We start from the raw sequence: 22,558 nt of genomic DNA on the forward strand, positions 1-22,558 counted from the left end.
ACAACACAAAGAACAAACGAAAGCCTAAAGGAGCTTTATGAGTTCTTACATGCCCTAAAAAACAGATATAAGCAAAGCTAATAAAAAGTCGCCTAAGAAGTAGCACGCCGCTAGTCGATGAATGTGCTGGTGAAAGCAAAACTCTGGTGATTGATGACGAATGTGGTTGGAGAAGCAAATGGGATTCTTGGCTCATGAGCTATAAAAGAGTCACATTCCTAGGTGACTCATGACTCTCTTTCGAGAGTACGTCAAGTTTCTCCGTAAAGTAGGAGAAACAGGGCGTGCTGAAATCCACCAGATGAAACTGGGGGGGCCGCTTGCAGATTTGATTTTGTCAAGGCAAAGACCATTTAGATCATTGCCAAGCGAAAAGGAGAGCTAAACATGGTGAGCTCTCGAACACAACTCCGATTTGTGAAACCGGAAAACATAAAGTCCAACCGTGAATAACGAACATCGCCTCGACCATACTCACATTTATCGTCCATGTGATGTACCCGGTCCTTCAACAAACATGTCAATGAAACTACATATGTAACGACTACAACCTTACACCACCATCCCATATTCGACTGACAAACAATTTCAAAAAACTAGAACCAACAACAAACTATGTCCAGAACAACGTGGACGAACCAACTCACACCAACTAGGGGGGAGAGGAAAGGGAAGCCCAACTACTGGGGGGAAGGGAAGGGGATGCCCGAACAAAACCAAACAACACTCGAACAGGGGATACAGGGGATGGGTTGAGGACTTGACTGAACCACTCAAACCTAGGGGAGAAAAGGAAAGGGGAAGCCCGATTAACTAAGACAGGGGAGGGGAAGGGGAGGCCCGACGAAGGAACAGGGCAGGGGGAAGGGAGGGCCGACGAAGGAACAAGGCAGGGGGAGACGATACCTAAGTGACGTGACTGGGGAGGGGGAAGATGGACGACACGAACTGGCGGCGACATGGGCCTGCACGTGGCGGCGGCTGACCGGAATAAAGAATCGACGACCACAAAAGCTCGAGCGAAAACCAGCGACGAAGGGAACCCGCGACGCGACTAACTTTTGAATGAGAAGAGAACAAGCAGCGAAACAAGCAGCAGGTTCGCCGGCTACATGCGCCCACCAGCGAGCCTGCTGCGGCGAATTTCTGTGGAGGGAGGCTAGGGTTTTGGGAGTTGGGGCATAGGGAGAAGAGAGAATAGGCAATTTAATACACTTTTCTAGGACCAACTTTAATTTTTTGATTTTAAAGAAGACTTTCTTAATTTTATGGGGCCATTTTGGAACCAAAAAGAAACCAATTTGATGGAGTTGCCTACAATAATGCCAAAAGACCCGTGAAATTTTACCTTTGTCATTGACTGAGCATGAGAGCACCTCATTCATTGAGCAAATTAATTTGGAAATTTTTCACTTTTTTTTTTTTTGAGGGGAAAACGGGTCAAAAGATTATATTAAATCAATTTCCGCCAAAGCTGTAACACCCCCACGACTCCTCCTTTTATAAACTAGGAGAAATTGCGGGAGTTGTTATGCCACGCATGATAATACGTAAGGCTAATCAGATAATACAGCGGAAGTCTTTTAAAATAAACTAAAAATACTTTAATACAATAGAAATAAGAAAGTATGTAAATGAATTACAAACTCCGAGACTATCCCATACTAGTCCCATCTTCAAAAGTCAAACCTTGACCCCATTGGTCAAGTAAAGTCAAATAAAAATTTAAGATAACTTAAATAAATAAAGTACTGTACTGAAAACTCCCATCCGGATGCTTATGATTTCCATGCACATCAAGAACTTGTACTGCAACTTCTTCTCTAAACTCTGCTCACCAAATGGATCATCACAGGGTTGTTGAGGAAAAACAACAACCAAAAGAAAACAAGAAACACATACATCAGCAACGCTGAGTACATAACACAACTAACTAATGCGAATAATAATGCATGCAATCCTCAATCAGTTCGGCTTGCTCTTCTTACGACTCTACATGCGACAAGCATATAACTGAACTTACTAAATACTTTCTTTTAATTATTATTTGGCAATGAACGGGCACCGTCCTCCTCTTGGAGTCATACGGGCTACTATTTCTTGTGTAAGAGATCCCACACCTCTTACTAAAGTTCCATGAACTTTAAATAACTTGACTCGAGAAATTTAAGCTTGTTAGTAATGAACGAGGGTGAGAGTGAGCCTCTAGACTCAACATCTCAGAGAAAAAAGATACGAGTGACACCTAGTCCACTCAAAGATCTTGATAATTGGAATTCCATAAACTTGCTTGATAAAATAAAACATTAACATCGTCATGCTAAGCTTATGCAGGAGTATAGTTTCACACTAACTCCCCCCTTATGTTCAATACTCATGGGGATCCATCCCAAGATTTTATTGCCAAAGCCCATTATGTGAGACACATTCACAATAATACATCTAGCAAATAAATTAATTTCTTATCTTTCTTTAACAAGTGAATGCAACAAACACCAAATTAACTCAATTCTAAATTCTTTGAGACCTTGCTCATCTTATTACTTTAATGACTCCATGAGTCCTTTTTCTTACTTTCTTAAGGATCCATGATCCAATCAATTGAGTCCTTGCTCAATGATTAAACTACTTGTGAGACCTTGCTCAACAACTTTAACTTATGAGACCTTGCTCAATAACTTGATAACTTGTGAGACCTTGCTCAATAAAATATAATTTCTCATGAGACCTTGCTCAATAAAATATATAAACTTCTAATGAGACCATGCTCAATAAAATATATAAACTTTCTAATGAGACCATGCTCAATAAAATATATAAACTTCTATTGAGACCATGCTCAATACAATATACAACCTCAAATGAGACCATGCTCAATAAAATATATAAACTTCTATTGAGACCATGCTCAATACAATATTCATAGGCAAGCCCTAACTTCAAGAGTAACTTTAATAACTTTAATCATGCTCAAAAGCAATAATCATCAATCCCATGCTTTTCAAATATAGGAATAACCCAAAAGTTCCATTCCTAATCTCCTTTCTAAGTTCTCAACATATACTCAAACAATTTCAAGGCATAAGCCTCTCCTTACTCCTCATGCTCAATAAAATTATATCCTTTGAAACTACTAAAGTCAAGGTCAAAGTGTATGTACCTTGATTACACAAAAATCAACAGTCAAAAGTTTGACTGGCTTTAATTATTCTTGAAACCTACCAACAATAAAGTACTATCAATTAGTACTTCCAACAACAATTCAAAGCTACTTACTAATTAAAATACATTTTAAATATACTAATAAAGCTGATTTTTCTTACAAATGCTTTAAAAACTATTTTTAAAGTCATAACTTGAAAACCTTTACTATTAGGCAAAACCCACTACAAACTAATACTTAAAACTTCATAAAACTACTAATTTACTTAATAAATTACTGCTGTAAATTATTAAAATAATAATAACAATTTCTTTTTTTTTTTTACAAGTGGTTCAAAAACCACAAATCTCAAAACTAACCCAACCGGCGCCACCACAAGCACCACCCGCACCACCACTGACGCGACGGTGGCAGCGGCGCTCGTGCCTAGTCGCTGGTCACCTACTGCTGGCCGGCAGTGGTCCCGTCGAAACTCGACGATCTCGCCGGCGAACCACCACCGTGGTGGCCGGAAATCGTGAACAAAGAGGAGAGAGAAAATAAGGAAGAAAACCCCAAAATTTCAGAAAAATAATTACCTCTTTGCTTCCCTTTGATAATTGCAAGATCTTCCTATAAATTTAAAAAAAAAACTAGATTAGAAGCTAGAATTATTGAAGAGGATTACTTGAAAAACTTACTTGAGGAAGAACAAAGGTTTGAGAGGAAAAACCCACTTACTCCTTTTTGAAAAATGGTGGCTAGTGAAGAAGATGGAAAAAATGGGAAACTCTAGGTTTTCCCCTTTTTATAGTGGTAGTCATTTTGGGTAAAAGACCAAAATGCCCTTACTCATCAAATTGCCAAAATACATTTGATGATAAATTTCCAAAATAATCTTCCTACTAATATTAACAAAATACTTTCTTGAAAATACTAAAATACTTCTTTGTGGAATACTCAAATACTCTTTTGGTAAAATGACCAAAATCCTTCTGCTCTTAAATACTGAAATTAAATAGCTTTAATATTAAAAATGATTAAAACTATTTAATTAAATATCTTTAAAATATGGGGGATTACAGTCTACCCCCTTAAAAGAAGTTTGGTCCCGAAACTTAAACAAAACCTCCTCTCTAATCCAACTTTCAACTTTGAAAACTTATGAGCATTACGCCCTAATATAATTCTTTCTTAAGAAGTAGCCAAATAATACGCTACTAAGTAAAACAAGTAGCCAAATAATACGCTACTGAATAAAACAAGTAGCCAAATAATACGCTACTGAATAAAACAAGTAGCCAAATAATACGCTACTGAATAACACAAGTAGCCAAATCATACGCTACTTAATAAAACTTTTGCCTTGAATATTCAAACTATGAAATGTTTACTTTGCTTGAAAAGTTTTCCTTGAAAACTCTAAAAATAGGAGTGCCAAATGCAACAAATTCTTACTAATTTCTAGCAAAATGCGCGCACGCACTCTACCCCCCTTAAAGGAGTTACGTCCCGGAACTCAACTCACCTAGTCGAAGAGCTCAGGATACTTCTTTCTCATCTCGTCTTCAGCCTCCCAGGTAGCCTCTTCGGTACGCTGGTTAGACCACAAAACCTTGAGTATCTTTATATCTTTATTTCTTGTACTCCTCACCTTAGAGTCCAAGATCTTTACTGGTCTCTCTTCAAAAGAAAGCGTCTCATCCACTTCTATAATCTCGGGATCTAATACGTGAGACTTATCGGGCACATATCTCTTTAGTTGGGATACATGGAACACATTATGCACCTTTCCCAAGTTATTTGGCAAATCTAAACGATAAGCCAATCTTCCAATTCTTTCAATGATGTCATACGGACCTATAAACTTCGGGCTAAGCTTTCCTTTTTGCCCAAAACGCATCACCCCTTTCATAGGTGACACCTTTAGTAAGACTTTCTCGCCTACTTGATATTCGCTATCTCTTCTATTCTGATCTGCATAGGCCTTTTGACGATCCTGGGCCGCCCTCATCTTCTCACGAATATATCTTACTTGATTCACGGTATCTTCAATCATTTGCGTCCCAAAGTAACCGTTCTGCAATATCGTTCCAGCACAATGGAGCGACATTTGACCGTATAAAGCTTCAAAAGGAGCCATCTTAATGCTAGAATGGTAGCTATTGTTGTATGAGAATTCTATTAAAGCCAACATCTCATCCCAAGTCTTAGGGTAATCTAAGGCACACGCCCTCAACATATCTTCGAGAGTCTGAATGGTTCTTTCCGATTGACCATCAGTTGCTGGATGAAAAGCTGTACTCTTAAGCACATCGGTCCCAAAAGCTTTCTGTAATGCCTCCCAAAAATGAGATAAGAATCTTGAATCTCTATCAGACACATAGTGGAAGGAACTCCATGATGCCTCACCACTTGGTCCACATATACTTTACCACACTGTTCCATCGACCAATTGTCCTTCATTGGAACAAATTTTGCTACCTTAGTTAGTCTATCTACTATCACCCACATTTGGTGAAACCTTTCGCTGTCTTGGAAGAACCTACAATGAAATCCATTGCTATGTCATCCCACTTCCACTCCGGCACTAGTAACGGTTGAATCGTCGCTTAAGGTCTCTTGTGGTCGTTCTTCACCTTCGGGCAAGTCAAACACCTAGCAACAAATTCAGCTACTTCTCATTTCATATTGTTCCACCAGAGAATTAGCTTCAAGTCCTAATATAGTTTATCCCTCCAGGGGGATAGAATAAGTCGTGTTGTGCCCTTCTTTCATCACTTTTTCTTTCAACTCGTGCAACTTGACGGTATGCACCATCTTCCATTGAATCGGACACTTCCATCATCATGGATACTAAACTCCTTGTCTTTTTCTCCTCGATGAGCTTCTTTACTTCTCCATTTCCTCATTCCCTTCTTGAGCCTTTAAAATTTCTTCATTCAATTCTGACTGGATTGAAATGGATTTAAGCATGCTTCCACTCCATACTCCCAACAACTTCAATGTGAGCTTCCTAAACTCGTCACACAATTCTTGGAAGTACCAAAGTACTTAAACTATGGCTAGACTTACGACTTAACGCGTCGGCAACGACGTTTGCCTTTCCTTCATGGTATAAGATCTCAATGTCATAGTCATTCACCAACTCTAACCATCTTCTCTGTCTCATATTCAAATCCTTTTGAGTATACAAATACTTCAGACTCTTGTGATCTGTATACAATTCACCTTCACTCCATATAAGTAGTGTCGCCAAATCTTCAAAGCAAACACTATTGCGGCTAATTCTAGATCATGGGTTGGGTAATTCACTTCGTACGGTTTCAATTGCCTAGAAGCGTAGGCTATAACCTTTCGATTTTGCATCAAACACACACCCTAAACCATTTTTCGAAGCGTCACTATATACCTCCAACTCAGCATTTCCTCTGGCAACGTCAAAATCGGAGCTGTAGTCAACAACTCCTTAAGCTTCTTAAAGGCTTTCTCACACTCCTCGGTCCATATGAACTTCGTATCCTTCTTCATAAGACTAGTCATTGGTTTAGCTACCCTCGAAAATCCTTCACAAAACGTCTATAGTAGCCAGCTAGACCCAAGAAACTCCTTATATCAGTAACATTCCTAGGTTTAGGCCATTCGCTCACTGCGGTTATCTTCGACGGATCTACGGAAATTCCCTTCTTTGACACAATGTGGCCAAGAAATGCCACTTCTTCCATCCAAAATTCACACTTCGAGAACTTTGCGTAAAGCTGATTCTCCCTAATGTAGACAATACTGACCTCAAGTGCTCTTCATGCTCCTCCTTGTTCTTCGAGTAGATAAGGATATCATCGATGAATACGACTACAAATTTGTCCAAATACTCTCGAAACACTCTATTCATGAGGTCCATAAACATCGCTGGTGCATTGGTTAAACCAAATGGCATCACGGTGAACTCATAGTGACCGTACCTCGTCCTAAAGGCAGTCGTTGGTATGTCCTTCTCCCTAATCTGCAGTTGGTGATACCCTGACCTCAAGTCTATCTTTGAAAATATTCCTGCTCCTCTTAATTGATCGAATAGGTCATCAATCCTCGGTAACGGATACTTATTCTTAATAGTCACCTTATTGAGATCTCTATAATCAATACATAGCCTCAAGCTTCCATCCTTCTTCTTTACGAATAAAACAGGCGCTCCCCATGGGGAATAACTAGGTCTAATGTACCCTTTCTCGAGTAATTCCTCTAGTTGCTTATTGAGCTCCTTCATCTCTGCTGGAGCCATTCTATAGGGTGCTTTTGATATAGGGGCAGTTCCAGGAACTAAGTCTATGGTGAATTCTAACTCCCTTTTAGGTGGCATTCCCGGTATATCTTCCGGAAATACGTCTGGAAACTCATTCACCACTTTCACATGCTCTATCTTAAGCTTATCTTCTTCCAACCTCTGCACACTACACAAGAATAACGAAGCTCCCTTGCTCACTTGCTTTACCAAACTTAAGGCTGAAATGATCTTAATTCTACCTTCTTGTGGTTTAGTCTTGAAAGTCACCTTTTTCCCATTCTTATTCCTCAATCTCACTTTTTGTTCTCCACAAAGAATCTCGGCTTTATACTCCTTAAGCCAATCCATCCCTAAAATAATCTCCAAGTCTTCCAATGGAAATTCTATGAGGTTGGTTTCAAAGTCTACATCCCCAATTCTCACAAGGACGTTTTCATATACTCTTGAGCAAGTTACTACTTCCCCAGATGGTAACATAATAGGAATTTCAACATTCCTAGGTTTCCTAAGCCATATTTTGAAACAACTAATTTGACAACAAATGAACGTCGGCTCCTGAATCAAATAAAGCTTTAACAAAAGTGGAATTAATAGAAACATTACCCTAACTACGTCCTTGACGTCTCAGCTTCCTAGCACTTATGACATTCAACCTTGCCACTGCAGGCACACTAGGACCAGCTCCACTCAAAACGGTCTTGTTGTTCCCATTTTGCCTGTTCCCACCTTGATAGTTGTTGCCTCCTGACTGGTTTCGATTACCCTGACCAAACTGGTTTCCGCTCTTGCCCTTGTCGTCTTCAACTCAAGGTTCTTGGAGAAGCACTCATACTCTCGGTGACCCAATTTGTGGCAGTAGTTACACTCCACCAGCTTTCCTTCACAATCCTTTCCAGGATGATTGTATGGGCACCTCTTGCAGAAATACACGCGTTCGTCTCCTTTCTTTCCCTTATTAGAACCATTTCCACCCTTCTGTGGTTGATATTGGCCTCCATTCCTTTGGCCACTAGATTGTCCTCCTTGGTGAAAGTTATTTTGAGGCTTGAACTTCTTGTCGTTCCTCTGGAAATTATGACTAGGATTCTCCTTCCTCTTATTGTTCGAGCTCTCAACTCCAGCTTGTTTCAAATAGGAACCTAAATGAGCAGCTCTATCATACACTTCCTCTAAGGTCCTGAAAGTTGAACCTCCTAGCCCAAGCTTCACCTCAAGACTAAGTCCAGTCTCGAACCTAATTGCCTTTCTTTCCTCAGTAGGTACTAACTCGGAGCAAACTTCATCAATCCTACAAACTTCTCATAGTACTGCTCCACAGTCATGTCACCTTGCTTCAACTCATCAAACTCAGTGGCCTTTTGCCTCCTCAAGAAATTGGGATAAAATTTCTCCTTCATAGCTACTCCGAAAGCCTTCCAATCAAAGTCAGGCCTTGCCATTAACGTCTCCTTATGCTGCGACCACCAAAAGTCAGCTTCCTCCTTAAGGTAATATGCAGCTATAGCTACTTTCCTATTATCTGGACATTGGATAGCATCGAATAGCTTCTCGAAATCCCTAACCCAGTTCTCAAGCTTAACAGGATCACCCTTCCCATCATAAGAAGGCGGTTTACTATCACTAACCCTCTTAAACCAATCAACAGACTTCTTCTTTGAAGGACCTCTTCTAGCTAAATTCGTAGTCACTCGGACTAAATTCCTCAGTTGAGCATCAATTCTAGCGTTTCTATCGGCCATTGATCTGCCAAAGAAAAAAAATTTTGACTCAAAAATCGCTTATTGACCCTCAATATAGGTCAAAAATACTAAGCAAATGCCACGCTGACATTTAATTCGCAATCTCCTTTCTAAGGAACTTTTATACTAACTCTCTTACTAGAGTAGTAGATTAAAGCAAAACTAGCACTTTTTCGTAGTCATACTACACCTTTAAGTCCAAACTGGACTCCATGCAAGTAGAAAATGCTAATCACGTTGCAATCAAACACTTAGTCACATAAAACACATCAAAAGTGCTACTAGAACTTAGAGCACTTACTAATCTAAGACACATAAAGACTTAGTGACTAATGCGACGCAATGTACATATGCTCTAAGACACATAAAGACTTAGTGACTAATGCGACACAATATACATATGCATATGCAATTCCCTTCCCTTTTGCAATTCGACTTTGAAATACTTTTAAGTTCGAAAACTTTTGTAAAATAAGGTAGTATAAACCTTGGAGCTCTGATACCACTTTGTAACACCCCCACGACTCCTCCTTTTATAAACTAGGAGAAATTGCGGGAGTTGTTATGCCACGCATGATAATACGTAAGGCTAATCAGATAATACAGCGGAAGTCTTTTAAAATAAACTGAAAATACTTTAATACAATAGAAATAAGAAAGTATGTAAATGAATTACAAACTCCGAGACTATCCCATACTAGTCCCATCTTCAAAAGTCAAACCTTGACCCCATTGGTCAAGTAAAGTCAAATATAAAAATTAAGATAACTTAAATAATAAAGTACTCGTGCACTGAAAACTCCCATCCGGATGCTTATGATTTCCATGCACATCAAGAACTTGTACCTGCAACTTCTTCTCTAAACTCTGCTCACCAAATGGATCATCACAGGGTTGTTGAGGAAAAACAACAACCAAAAGAAAACAAGAAACACATACATCAGCAACGCTGAGTACATAACACAACTAACTAATGCGAATAATAATGCATGCAATCCTCAATCAGTTCGGCTTGCTCTTCTTACGACTCTACATGCGACAAGCATATAACTGAACTTACTAAATACTTTCTTTTATTATTATTTGGCAATGAACGGGCACCGTCCTCCTCTTGGAGTCATACGGGCTACTATTTCTTGTGTAAGAGATCCCACACCTCTTACTAAAGTTCCATGAACTTTAAATAACTTGACTCGAGAAATTTAAGCTTGTTAGTAATGAACGAGGGTGAGAGTGAGCCTCTAGACTCAACATCTCAGAGATAAAGAATACGAGTGACACCTAGTCCACTCAAAGATCTTGATAATTGGAATTCCATAAACTTGCTTGATAAAATAAAACATTAACATCGTCATGCTAAGCTATATGCAGGAGTATAGTTTCACACTAACTCCCCCCTTATGTTCAATACTCATGGGGGATCCATCCCAAGAGTTTTATTGCCAAAGCCCATTATGTGAGACACATTCACAATAATACATCTAGCAAATAAATTAATTTCTTATCTTTCTTTAACAAGTGAATGCAACAAACACCACAATTAACTCAATTCTAAATTCTTTGAGACCTTGCTCATCTTATTACTTTAATGACTCCATGAGTCCTTTTTCTTACTTTCTTAAGGATCCATGATCCAATCAATTGAGTCCTTGCTCAATGATTAAATACTTGTGAGACCTTGCTCACATTTAACTTATGAGACCTTGCTCAATAACTTGATAACTTGTGAGACCTTGCTCAATAATATAATTCTCATGAGACCTTGCTCAATAAATATATAAACTTCTAATGAGACCATGCTCAATAAATATATAAACTTTCTAATGAGACCATGCTCAATAAAATATATAAACTTCTATGAGACCATGCTCAATAAATATACAACCTCAAATGAGACCATGCTCAATAAAATATATAAATCTTGAGACCATGCTCAATAAATATTCATAGGCAAGCCTAACTTCAAGAGTAACTTTAATAACTTTAATCATGCTCAAAAGCAATAATCATCAATCCATGCTTTTCAAATATAGGAATAACCCAAAAGTTCCATTCCTAATCTCCTTTCTAAGTTCTCAACATATACTCAAACAATTTCAAGGCATAAGCCTCTCCTTACTCCTCATGCTCAATAAAATATATATCCTTTGAAACTACTAAAGTCAAGGTCAAAGTGTATGTACCTTGATTACACAAAAATCAACAGTCAAAAGTTTGACTGGCTTTAATTATTCTTGAAACCTACCAACAATAAAGTACTATCAATTAGTACTTTCCAACAACAATTCAAAGCTACTTACTAATTAAAATCAGCATTTTAAATATACTAATAAAGCTGATTTTTCTTACAAATGCTTTAAAAACTATTTTTAAAGTCATAACTTGAAAACCTTTACTATTAGGCAAAACCCACTACAAACTAATACTTAAAACTTCATAAAACTACTAATTTACTTAATAAATTACTGCTGTAAATTATTAAAATAATAATAACAATTTCTTTTTTTTTTTTACAAGTGGTTCAAAAACCACAAATCTCAAAAACTAACCCAACCGGCGCCACCACAAGCAACCCGCACCACCACTGACGCGACGGTGGCAGCGGCGCTCGTGCCTAGTCGCTGGTCACCTACTGCTGGCCGGCAGTGGTCCCGTCGAAACTCGACGATCTCGCCGGCGAACCACCACCGTGGTGGCCGGAAATCGTGAACAAAGAGGAGAGAGAAAATAAGGAAGAAAACCCCAAAAATTTCAGAAAATCATTACCTCTTTGCTTCCCTTTGATAATTGCAAGATCTTCCTATAAATTTCAAAAATAAAACTAGATTAGAAGCTAGAATTATTGAAGAGGATTACTTGAAAAACTTACTTGAGGAAGAACAAAGGTTTGAGAGGAAAAACCCACTTACTCCTTTTTGACAAAATGGTGGCTAGTGAAGAAGATGGAAAAAGATGGGAAACTCTAGGTTTTCCCCTTTTTATAGTGGTAGTCATTTTGGGTAAAAGACCAAAATGCCCTTACTCATCAAATTGCCAAAATACATTTGATGATAAATTTCCAAAATAATCTTCCTACTAATATTACAAAATACTTTCTTGAAAATACTAAAATACTTCTTTGTGGAATACTCAAATACTCTTTTGGTAAAATGACCAAAATACCCTTCTGCTCTTAAATACTGAAATTAAATAGCTTTAATAATTAAGAATGATTAAAACTATTTAATTAAATATCTTAAAAATATGGGGGATTACAAAAGCTAAAATGCTTTGGGGAAAAGAATCAAACCATACAGATTCAGAGTCCATCTCAATCTCCCATCTAGCAGCTAAGTGAGCAACAGTATTACCCGTTCTCCTAACATGATTAATAGAAAAAGCAGAAAAATTATGGCTAGCTTCTCGAATAGCATCATATAGCAGGAAGATCGGTGCATACCCTCTCACCCCCTTCGCAACATGTTGCACCGCATTCAAGGCATCTCTCTCGAGAATAACACGGCTGAAACCAAGCCTACCAGCCACCTGCGACCCAAATTTCAAAGCACCCGCCTCAGCCATAGCAGCATCCCATCGTTGACTGCAGCGACACACCGCCATTCCAACCACCTGACCACCAGAATCTCGGGCCACCACCCCAACACCTTCCATAACATGCGCATCCACATTCAGCTTGATAAAATCATTAGGAGGAGGGCTCCATCTACACACAGCCGAGGATCGAGCCATTACCCGTGGAACAAACACCTTGTGCGCATACTCCATATAATCATTAACAAGCTTCATAAGACCCAGCGCAATTGATAACGGTTGCGGATTTACATTTTCGAACACAACAAGATTTCTGGCATAGCACGCTGCCCAGCATAAAGATGCAAAAATTACAAAGTCAGCTTTACATACCTTAGCATGTATCCATTCAAACGCAGCCGCAAAAGATGAGTGAGGGACCTGCTCAATGAGTTCATATAACTTACTACTCTCCCAAATTTCCTGAGCATATTTACAATAAAAAAGAGAATGAGTAATGGTCTCCTCGGCACCGCCACAGACTGGACAAGTAACATCCTCTATAACATGTCTATATCTCAACCTTTCCCTCACCGCAAGACTGCCCCGACACGCCCGCCAGAGGAAGTGGAGCAGCTTCGGAGGGCCCTCAAGCTTCCAAACATGGCGCCATTGGTCCATCTCCTCCGTACTATGCTGAAGTTGCCACGAATTAATGCATCCCTTTCTAGCGAGCCAATACCCCAACTTTACAGAAAACACACCATCTTTATTAGGCCACCAAATATGTGGTGAAATTTCACTTTGGCTAAGGTTTAATGAATTTTCACTTTAGGTATCTTAAATTTACATAATTTTTCTTTACTATCTAATGTTTGACTTTAGTACTTCGAGTACTCAATATGTGGTGAAATTCCACTTTGGATACATTAGTTTTACATAATTTTTCAATTTAGAACCAACTTAACTTATCCTTACTGATGATCATAAAATATATTTCATCCGTTTTTTTATTAATTACAATATATGCTAATTTAGTTAGTTTCATATTGATTACAACAATTCTCCTTTTGATAATAAACATTAATCAAATGGCTTTTTGGAGCTATTGTGTACTCATATTAATAATTTTCCTCCTTTTCTTGGAGTTACTGTGTACTGTTATGTGGCTCGAGCTATTGTGTACTGTTACTTGGCTAAATTTTGAAGCTTGATTTACTGTTATGGTTCTTGCTTATATTTCCATTTTATTGAATGATATGTTGCAGATTCAATACCAGGAGAAGATTGAAGATTATAAAAGCCGAGGAGTTACAAAAGATCCTGATGAAGTGTATTTGGAAGTTGTTGATGGTCTAGAGAAGGATAAAGTGTATGGTTTAGGTAGTGCATCTTCATTGTTCTACAAAGCACCTACTTCATCACAAACCATAGTGTCACCTCATACTCCTTTGATTTCCCAACTTAACTCCCAAGTTGAAGAATGCAATAACGTATGGCTGAGGACATGCCCGTCTCAGATAATATAGAGGCCCTGTGCGAACTCATATTTGAAGAATTCAATAATGTAATAGCTCATCCATTCATGATTCTTCACTTCGTATAATCATATTATGAAAAAAGAGTAGTACAAATAAGTAGATAAACCTTTTCTTTTTACTACTTGGACTTTCTTTATTTTGAGGCCCTCACAATTAAGGGGCCTTGTTCTTTGAAACATGTTGAACATGATAAAAGTCGGTCCTGACTAAGGAAAGAAAAAAGATAGCACAAGATAACCTAAAATTTGCTCAAGCAATTCAACAAGCACATGAGAAAGAAATGGCCCTATGGATGAAGGAGAAAGAAATGTATCAAGCTAATGTGGCAAAGTTATAATATAAGGTGTTGGAGATGTCACAATCGTTGAAGGCTCCTTGTGATCCTCGTGATCCATCGGGAGGAGATGCTTCATGTGCCACCTAATTAAAAGTTAGCTCCATGTTTTTTGTGGTATTGAGAATCCGTAGGTAAAAACATTCTATGGGTTATTTTTGTACATCCATTCTTAACATTAATTGGAGTTTTTTTTTTGTATATCCCTCCTATGGCTACTTAATTGAAAATAGTGAGTCTATGTTTATTAGGAGTAGGTAGCCATGACTTTTGTATATTGGAAGTAGGCGAAAGGTAATAGCGATGATTTTAATAATGTATTGGAAAATAGTCGGAAATAGCGTTGGTTTTCGTATATTGGAAATAGTCGGATATAATGTTGGGTTTGTATTCCCTCCGTTTCATAATATAAGGCACACACGATGTTTGAGGTCCAACTTTGACCATTAATAATTAATTACTGTCAATTTATGTTAATAGAAAATTTTAAAAAATAATATTATTATAGTATTTTTCAAGACGAATCCAGCGATATAATTTTTATAATTTTTATTTATCGTATTTAAGAGATATTTGTGGTCAAAGCAAATTTTCGTAAAACGTGAATGTCTTATATTTTGAAAGAGAGGGGATAAAGTAGTAGCTACTGATTACTTTGGTTATTGGAGAACTTATAATTGAAAATGAAGAAATGAAGAAGTGACATATAAGAATTTAGAAAGGTAAGAACCAAGCTTACACCATTCATTCATTAATTAACTATACATCAAACATTTGGAGTTAGACATTGCTTTCAAAAATTGAACTCCAACAAAACACTCCCAAATTCTCACCATACACTTCATACATTTTGCTTTCAATTCTAGCATTTCTCCTCAGCACCACCATAAGATGCTCCATTACCATTAGACACCTTCATAGAAATACTATTATTGTTCTTCTTTGGTGGCTTAAACCAAATTGCACAAACCATGAATGCCACAAAATTGATCAAACTCAAAAGAGTTAACAACCAATAGAAGTAATCAAGTTTTCCATAGTTGATATCATCAGCAAGCCAACCTTCGGTGTTTCGTTTCGCCGTAACGCTCTTGATAAGCGAAACCAAGAAGCTACTGAGGAAGAATCCAAGAGAAAGAGTGGTAAGGAATAGGCCAGTGCTCATAGTTTTCATGCTTTTAGGTGATTGAGTGATGAAGAAATCAAGTTGTCCTGTGTATATGAAAGCTTCTCCTGCACCAACTAGGAAGAATTGTGGGATTAAAAAGTATACACTTATTGGAAGTGTTTGTGTGTCTCTTCCAACTGCTATTGCAACATTTAGTCTCTTTTTTTCTGCCATTGCTGCTGCTGCCATACCAAGTGTTGACAGGATTAGCCCTATTGCTATCCTTTGCAAGCTGTTAAAACCTGCATGCAAATTTATGTTGTATCAAAACGATTAGTGTTATCGTAACAATATATTATTATTCACTCGATACTATTATTAGAGTAATATTATATGTAAAATGATAGTAGGGACTTTTGTAAACACTATATATATTAAATGACAAGATTAATCTACTTGGGTTAGTACAATTATTCTTCACACTTGTACAACTATATGTAAAGTAGAACATTGTCTCGTGGATATTTGTTTTGTTGGATGCATGAAGTTGTACCTTATAGATACCACAAGATATGCGTATAAGTATTTGGCTGGCAGGTTAAGTAAAATAATATTTCTTAACCGATATAAGATCAATCAGAAAGTAAATACCAATTTAAAGAGACCATTTTTCACATTTTTTTATTTACATGTAATTGTTTTCGATTGAAATTAAATTTTATTATTTAATGCTGACTCAAAGAGCATAGAGGCTTCGTGGGAAGTACAAATTATTAAATAAACTTACTTCTAATATTTATATTCATCTATATACAAGAATTTGTTTTAGTACTAATATTAGTATGCAAGTCAATTGTTTTTGTTTCTTGACAGGAATCCGTTACTTATTAAGGGCATTTATTACAAAATCGAGGGCTACTCGTGTATTTCAAAAAGTGCGAGGGTACCTCGTGAATAAATCGAAAAATCGGAGATAATGAGTAAAAAAATCGTTTTTTTTCCTTCTCTCCAATACTAAAATTGCAACTTTTGGAGTCTGGTCTTTCCTTCCTATATTTTTTTTTCGCCTTGAAATTGGAGGTGAAGAAAGAAAAGCCAATTGGATGTATTATAGAGGCATTATTTTTGTGATAATTCAATATCTTTAGCCAACTAATTCTTGGTACCTTGCATCTGATTACATTAAAGATAGCCTAAGAAAACATGATTTTGTCCCTTTGGCTTACTTAAGAAAGTGAGATGCATGTGATCTATAGTGAGAAATAGAGACATAACCCTTGGATCTTTTGTAGATACGTTGTTTTGTGATAATACAAATCTGCCTTTTTCATTTCGCTATTCACTTTAACAAGTAAGCTTTTATACTTCCCTAAAAAAACAATTAAGATTGTATGCTTGAATAATTCAGCAGTACTTTTATACTAATTTTTGGAAGTGGGTAGCTATTCAAATCCAAATTTAAATAATGTCCTTTATATTTAATTTGATTGTCACATTTTTTTTGCTTAAAACTATATTATTATATGACAAATTTTTCAGATAAATTAGAATTTCTTAAGAAATCAAGTGTGCTTTATAATTTTTCAAAAAAAGGAATTTATCATCCAACCTAATAACAAAAATGTCTCTTATTATCCAAAAGAATTAGTTAGATTAAACATTTATTAGGGGAAAAGTTTATATCTTCTACTCCCTCCGTCCTATATAGTGCTTGTTTCTTTTTTACACGGTCTTCAAGATGTAACTTTGACCTTTAATATTTTCAATTCTGTATTAATAAAAAATATAAAAATTTGATATTATGAAACTACACATCGAGACGTATCTAACAAGATCCCACATAAATATGTTTTTTTTATATATAACAATAAGAATATTCGGTCAAAGATTTTAAAGTTTGACCCACCAAAAATGAAGTAGACACTATATTGTGGGACGGAGAAAGTAACAAGTAAGATATCTTTTATGAAAAAAGTGAGTGAAAGGAGAAAATAACCTATGTTATTCAGATTTGAGGTTATTGTGTTGTCACAGGATACTGAATCAAAGTGGTGGTACTAAAAACCCCATAAAAGAAAGAATAAAAAATCAAAAGTATTGTTTTAAAGATTGTCCCAAAGTACTATCCAGTATTCACTATCTTCCTTTACACCCTTGCAGGGCCACAAGAGAACATGAGTTGTGGTACCCTCCTTTGGACCACAAACTCCCCACATAACATAAATCATATGGTAGAAAGTAAAAATATGGAAATAAAACAATAAGAGTAACGTTATTTGGTAGTAAATCATTGTTCATCAAACTTGTGAAAAGGGTATTTTAGTAAATTCATTTGATGTAGATTTCATGCACATCAATTTGCTTTTCTTTCTTTAATGAAGAGCAAGTTTCGTGCGGGCGCCTTTCGAGGCTCCCGAACTTCTTGAAAAGCGATAGCAACACTGACTTTGTTTTAAAACAAAAGAAGGTTAGCCTTTATTGAAGGATTATAAGGGAGGCGTAGCTTCGTCCTGCTGTGCCTTTTTTTTAATCATTTAACTTTTCTCTATCTAATGCGCACTAAAATAAAATAAATGTATCGTGCAATTCAAATATATAATTACCTGGTTTTCCCTTCCATTTCTTCCAAAGAGGCACGATGACACGATCATAGACAGCCAAGCTAATGAGAATGGCAGCCACAAAGAAGACAGTGAGTGAGCCTGCAGGGATTTGGAAACTCCCTAGAGATCTTTCCATTGTAGCAGCTTGCTCCACTGAAAATGTTATCATTTGTGCATAAGTTGTCCAAAATATGATGGTTGTTGCCCACACAGGTAGCAACCTTGCCATCATCTTAACCTCTTCCACCTTCGTCACCGAGCATAACTTCCATGGATTCGGCGTCGAGGACGTAGCACCATGGCTGTCCTTGAAATCCCCTTCAACTACTACAGCTGCCTTGTCCAAGCACCTATTTTATTTGTACACCAATATTCATAACCATTAGGCTTGGACTAATATTGGACTTATAGGAGATGCAATTAAAACAAATAAGGAAATTATTGACTACCATACAAGAAATTCCTATGCTAATGCCTAAGTGTTGTCAACTTCTTATGATGGGATTTAATCTAGTTCGAGGAACTCCTAGTTGATCTTTGGATTTGGGGTAAAAAGTTCAATTCATGTGTGTTTTTATTGAATTCAAATGTACCAGTACCACATAAGATTGTGCTAACAATCAAGATCTGTTTGGGGAAGCATTTCAGGTGATTTAAATGATAAGGTGCTACAATTTTAAGTCACCTTATATGATTAGTGATGTTTGGTGGAGGAACTTAAATTAAATTTAAGTCTAAAATTTGACTGAAATTGAGTTGGAGTAAAATATAGCTTCTGAGATCAGGTGCTGAAATTTTATTATTATTATTATTATTATTATTATTATTTTTTTATCTTTTTAAGCCTAAAAAGATATTTTCTTTTTATGTTTTTAAGTCTAAAAAGATGTTTCAGCTACCGTCATAAATAATATTACCAAACAGGTTATGCAATCAGCTAGCTTATCAGTTTCAGCACCTTAACAGTTTCAGCTGCTACCTAATCAGTTTCAGCCACCTTATCAGTTTCAGCTCCATTTCAGTCAGTTTTGCCAAACATAGCCCAAATCATCAGAGTGTTCTATCATTACTTTTACATCATATCTTTGGCGATATAGTAAAAATATGTAAGAAAAGTGAAAATAAATGAAAAGCTTATCTCTTTTGTGTGACAGATTTTTGAGCGAAGTGTTTTATTTATTTCAGAATGAAAGAAGTATATTTTTTTTTGAGACGACTATATATAATATTACCTTAATTATAATTGTAATGAGAAACATAAAGTCGATCTTAATTAAGGAACTTACCCAAATTGGTGAGTGTGTGGAACCCTTAGGCCTTCAGGGGAATCCTCATACAAGAAATTAACATCATAAGGCAATTGTGCCTTAGTTTTTTTGACAGCAGCTGAAATAACTTGAAATATATGAACAATAGGGCTTCCCATACTCTTCTTATACCTATAAGTTCTCATCCCAGCTAAAAGTATAATTATGGCAATCCCCATTGAAGCAGAGCAAATACCATATGCCCAACTTCTTCCTACCTCATCTTGCACCCATACGAGCACGGTAACCGCCATTAAAGTCCCTAAGCTTATAAAGAAGAAGAACCTGCTAAAAAAGGCTGTCATTTGAGCCTTCTCTTTCTCATCTTTGTCATCAAATTGATCACTTCCTAACCCTGAAACACTTGATTTTAGACCACCTGTTCCTAGGGCTATCAAGTATAAGGCTAAGTATAGTATTCCCATTTGAAATTCTGTTGCTCTTTGGCATGGTTCATTCTTGCTTGAGTCACAAGGTGGTGGTCTAAGCTCAGGAATTTTTGTTGAGATTGCTAGCATTGCTGTCCCCTGAAATCACATATAAACAATATAGCGATTATTTTATCTCTATTATATAAGGGAAGAGGGGGATACCAAAAATGGTAATTTCTTTTATACCTTTATGTAATAAAATACAAATTCACCATCTTTTATCATTATATTATCAGTTAACAAAATATTTACATAATCATTGATTTATTGGCTTTCAAAAAACAAAAGAAAGAAGAAAAATATAGAATGAACTTTATGAATAATTTTCGTATATATTATTACGCAATTGACCTCTTGTTTGTTTTCGCACGCATCGCATACATATAGGACTAGTAAAGTTGAAATGAACAGGCCCAATGAACTTGTAAAAAGTTGATCATTTTTATCAATTTATGGACTTACCAATGCTTGGACTACTGCAAAAATTGCAACAGTCTTGAATCTACCTAGGAAAGAATCAGCCAAAAAGCCTCCGAGCAAGCAAAGGAGGAAGGAAGTGCCCATAAAATCGGTGACTACATTTGCTGAGGTTGAACTTGGTAAATGCATTGTGTTAACGAGGTACGTCACCAGGTTCACTGCTATTCCCATTGTGGAGAGCCTTTCACACATTTCAATGCCTGTTTATCATGTCATTATTACATAATTAGAAACACTAGTAATCATGATGCATATCATTTTTTGTTACTAGATTGACTGAGATTTTTTGTTTTCTTTTATTTAAAAAAGTATCTCGAAACCTGTGTGGGACAATTTTTTTTTACTATCCAATGGGTGATCACTACAGAACATAAATAAATAGTGAAATCCAACTTATCAGCAAGTATAATATTTTATATCATTGTTTTTAATTGGTGGATTAGTCAGTGACCGACTATATAATATATATAGTTTCTATTAGCCTTGAATATTTTGAATCACTAAGCCGTCTAGTTATTGGAGAGAATCATGATTCTTGTATATGCTAAAGGAAGGGATGGGAGGAAGCCCTAGCTCCCATCTTTGAGGGAGTACAAGATAAAAAGTTAGTGGATCTTTCAAAGTATATATTCTTTAAACAGTAGTATGGGTGTACCTTGTTTTACAAGTGCAACTTGTTATGATCTTTGTTAAGCTTTTTGGTTATTATGAATATTCTAGTGAACTTTTGCATGAATAATCACCTATTTAAGATGCTTAGTCATGTTAACTATTATGATCATGCTACTAATATGCTGAAAAAACATACTTCCTCTGTTTCGTTTTAAATGCAACAAATAAATATTTTAAATCTCACAAATAATACTCATTTGTTGCATTTAAAACGTGTTGAAGCTATGATGTATAGCGCACACCACATGTGAGTGTCCCACATTGATTAAATAAGAGAGATGGATTCACTTTATAATGCAAAGGGGTTACTCCCCTTATTGCCATATGGTTTTAAGGTGGAACCTCCTTTGTGTTGTGAAGTGGACTCTCTCCTTGTGATGGGTGCGGCCTAGGCCCATATTCAACATGGTATCAGAGCCAGGCCCACGACCGGGACCGTTAATTACTCTAGGCCAATTGAAAGAGGGACCTCACATGTGAGGGGAAGTGTTGAAGCTATGATGTATAGCGCACACCACATGTGAGTGTCCCACATTGATTAAATAAGAGAGATGGATTCACTTTATAATGCAAAGGGGTTACTCCCCTTATTGCCATATGGTTTTAAGGTGGAACCTCCTTTGTGTTGTGAAGTGGACTCTCTCCTTGTGATGGGTGCGGCCTAGGCCCATATTCAACAAAACGAAACGGAGGAAGTAGTATAAAACTAAAGTAAATATATATGCATATATCATACATGAAGAAAAAATCATACTAGCTAATGCATATATACCTAGAATAAGAGCAGCAGGTACCCAGCCACCGGTTTTCGAGCGGTCTGCAGGGTCACCCTTATAATCAAAGGCATCAGCAACAGCCCAACTCATCTTTCCTTCCTGAAAGAATGAATAAAAAGAGACACAAAGCATGAATATTATGTACAATAGGATAGTTTTTTACTACATTATTGATGAAAGTATACAAGAATAATAAGCTTAAAAAAGGCTAACCATTTGGAGGATTATTTGAGGCAGCAGCAAAAATGGCGTTGAAGGCTAAAATGGAGCTAATCTTTGTTAAGGAAGAAGATTAGATGATTGTTTAAATATGCTTAGACTCACAATAAAGATAGCCTGTGAAGGTTGCCTTATATAGGCAAAGTTTTATGGGCAACTTATGTTGTAATGGAAAGAAAGGAAAAACATATAAAAAAATAAAAATGAAGTGGCCCTCCACTAGTGGTTGACACAAATAATAGCTAGTTCTTGGAAGGGATTGATTAGGCCAATCCCATTTTTGCTCCTTCTTATTGGAAAGTTCTAGGGTTTCAAAACTAAAATACTATATTTCTTTTTGTTGGTGTGAAAAATACTTAAAATGTATTTTTTTTTTCTAAAATGAAAATGAAAAATAATATATTACTTAAAGTC

The 22,558-nt window shown here is 36.6% G+C and overlaps 2 protein-coding genes across 3 annotated transcripts; both read right to left on the reverse strand.

Moving 5' to 3' along the window:
- Positions 1-8,275: 8,275 nt before the first annotated feature.
- LOC125492421 (uncharacterized) lies at positions 8,276-12,344 on the reverse strand. Of its 2 annotated transcripts, XR_008967437.1 has the most exons (4): positions 12,073-12,344; positions 11,930-11,963; positions 11,347-11,404; positions 9,754-10,030 (listed from the first exon to the last, which is right to left on the reverse strand). XR_008967437.1 is itself a non-coding variant. In XM_057391356.1 (3 exons), the coding sequence occupies exon 3, from the start codon at positions 9,161-9,163 to the stop codon at positions 8,687-8,689; it is 477 nt and encodes a 158-aa protein (XP_057247339.1). In that variant the 5' UTR covers positions 9,164-9,167; positions 11,347-11,404; positions 11,930-12,061; the 3' UTR covers positions 8,276-8,686. The 2 variants fall into 2 exon arrangements, 1 of the variants encoding a protein (XP_057247339.1); XM_057391356.1 differs by lacking the exons at positions 9,754-10,030; positions 12,073-12,344 and adding an exon at positions 8,276-9,167 and having other exon boundaries at positions 11,930-12,061.
- Positions 12,345-15,261: 2,917 nt separating this feature from the next.
- Positions 15,262-22,293, reverse strand: LOC104902051 (protein NRT1/ PTR FAMILY 6.2). Its single transcript, XM_010689712.4, has 6 exons — positions 22,139-22,293; positions 21,922-22,024; positions 20,460-20,677; positions 19,546-20,093; positions 18,260-18,609; positions 15,262-15,958 (listed from the first exon to the last, which is right to left on the reverse strand). The coding sequence occupies exons 1-6, from the start codon at positions 22,139-22,141 to the stop codon at positions 15,411-15,413; spliced, it is 1,770 nt and encodes a 589-aa protein (XP_010688014.1). The 5' UTR covers positions 22,142-22,293; the 3' UTR covers positions 15,262-15,410.
- Positions 22,294-22,558: the final 265 nt, after the last annotated feature.

The sequence above is a fragment of the Beta vulgaris genome, chromosome 8 (genome assembly GCF_026745355.1).
Source record: "Beta vulgaris subsp. vulgaris cultivar EL10 chromosome 8, EL10.2, whole genome shotgun sequence".
NCBI classification, from domain to species: Eukaryota; Viridiplantae; Streptophyta; class Magnoliopsida; order Caryophyllales; family Amaranthaceae; genus Beta; species Beta vulgaris.

Coding starts and splice junctions, on each gene's coding strand:
- LOC104902051 (XM_010689712.4), bottom strand. Junction 20,678..21,921: donor ACCTGCTGCTCTTATTCTAG/GTATATATGCAT, acceptor CATGATAAACAG/GCATTGAAATGTGTGAAAGG. Junction 18,610..19,545: donor CCACACACTCACCAATTTGG/GTAAGTTCCTTA, acceptor CAAATAAAATAG/GTGCTTGGACAAGGCAGCTG.
- LOC125492421 (XM_057391356.1), bottom strand. CDS start 9,163: ATGGCCGATAGAAACGCTAGAATTGATGCTCAACTGAGGAATTTAGTC.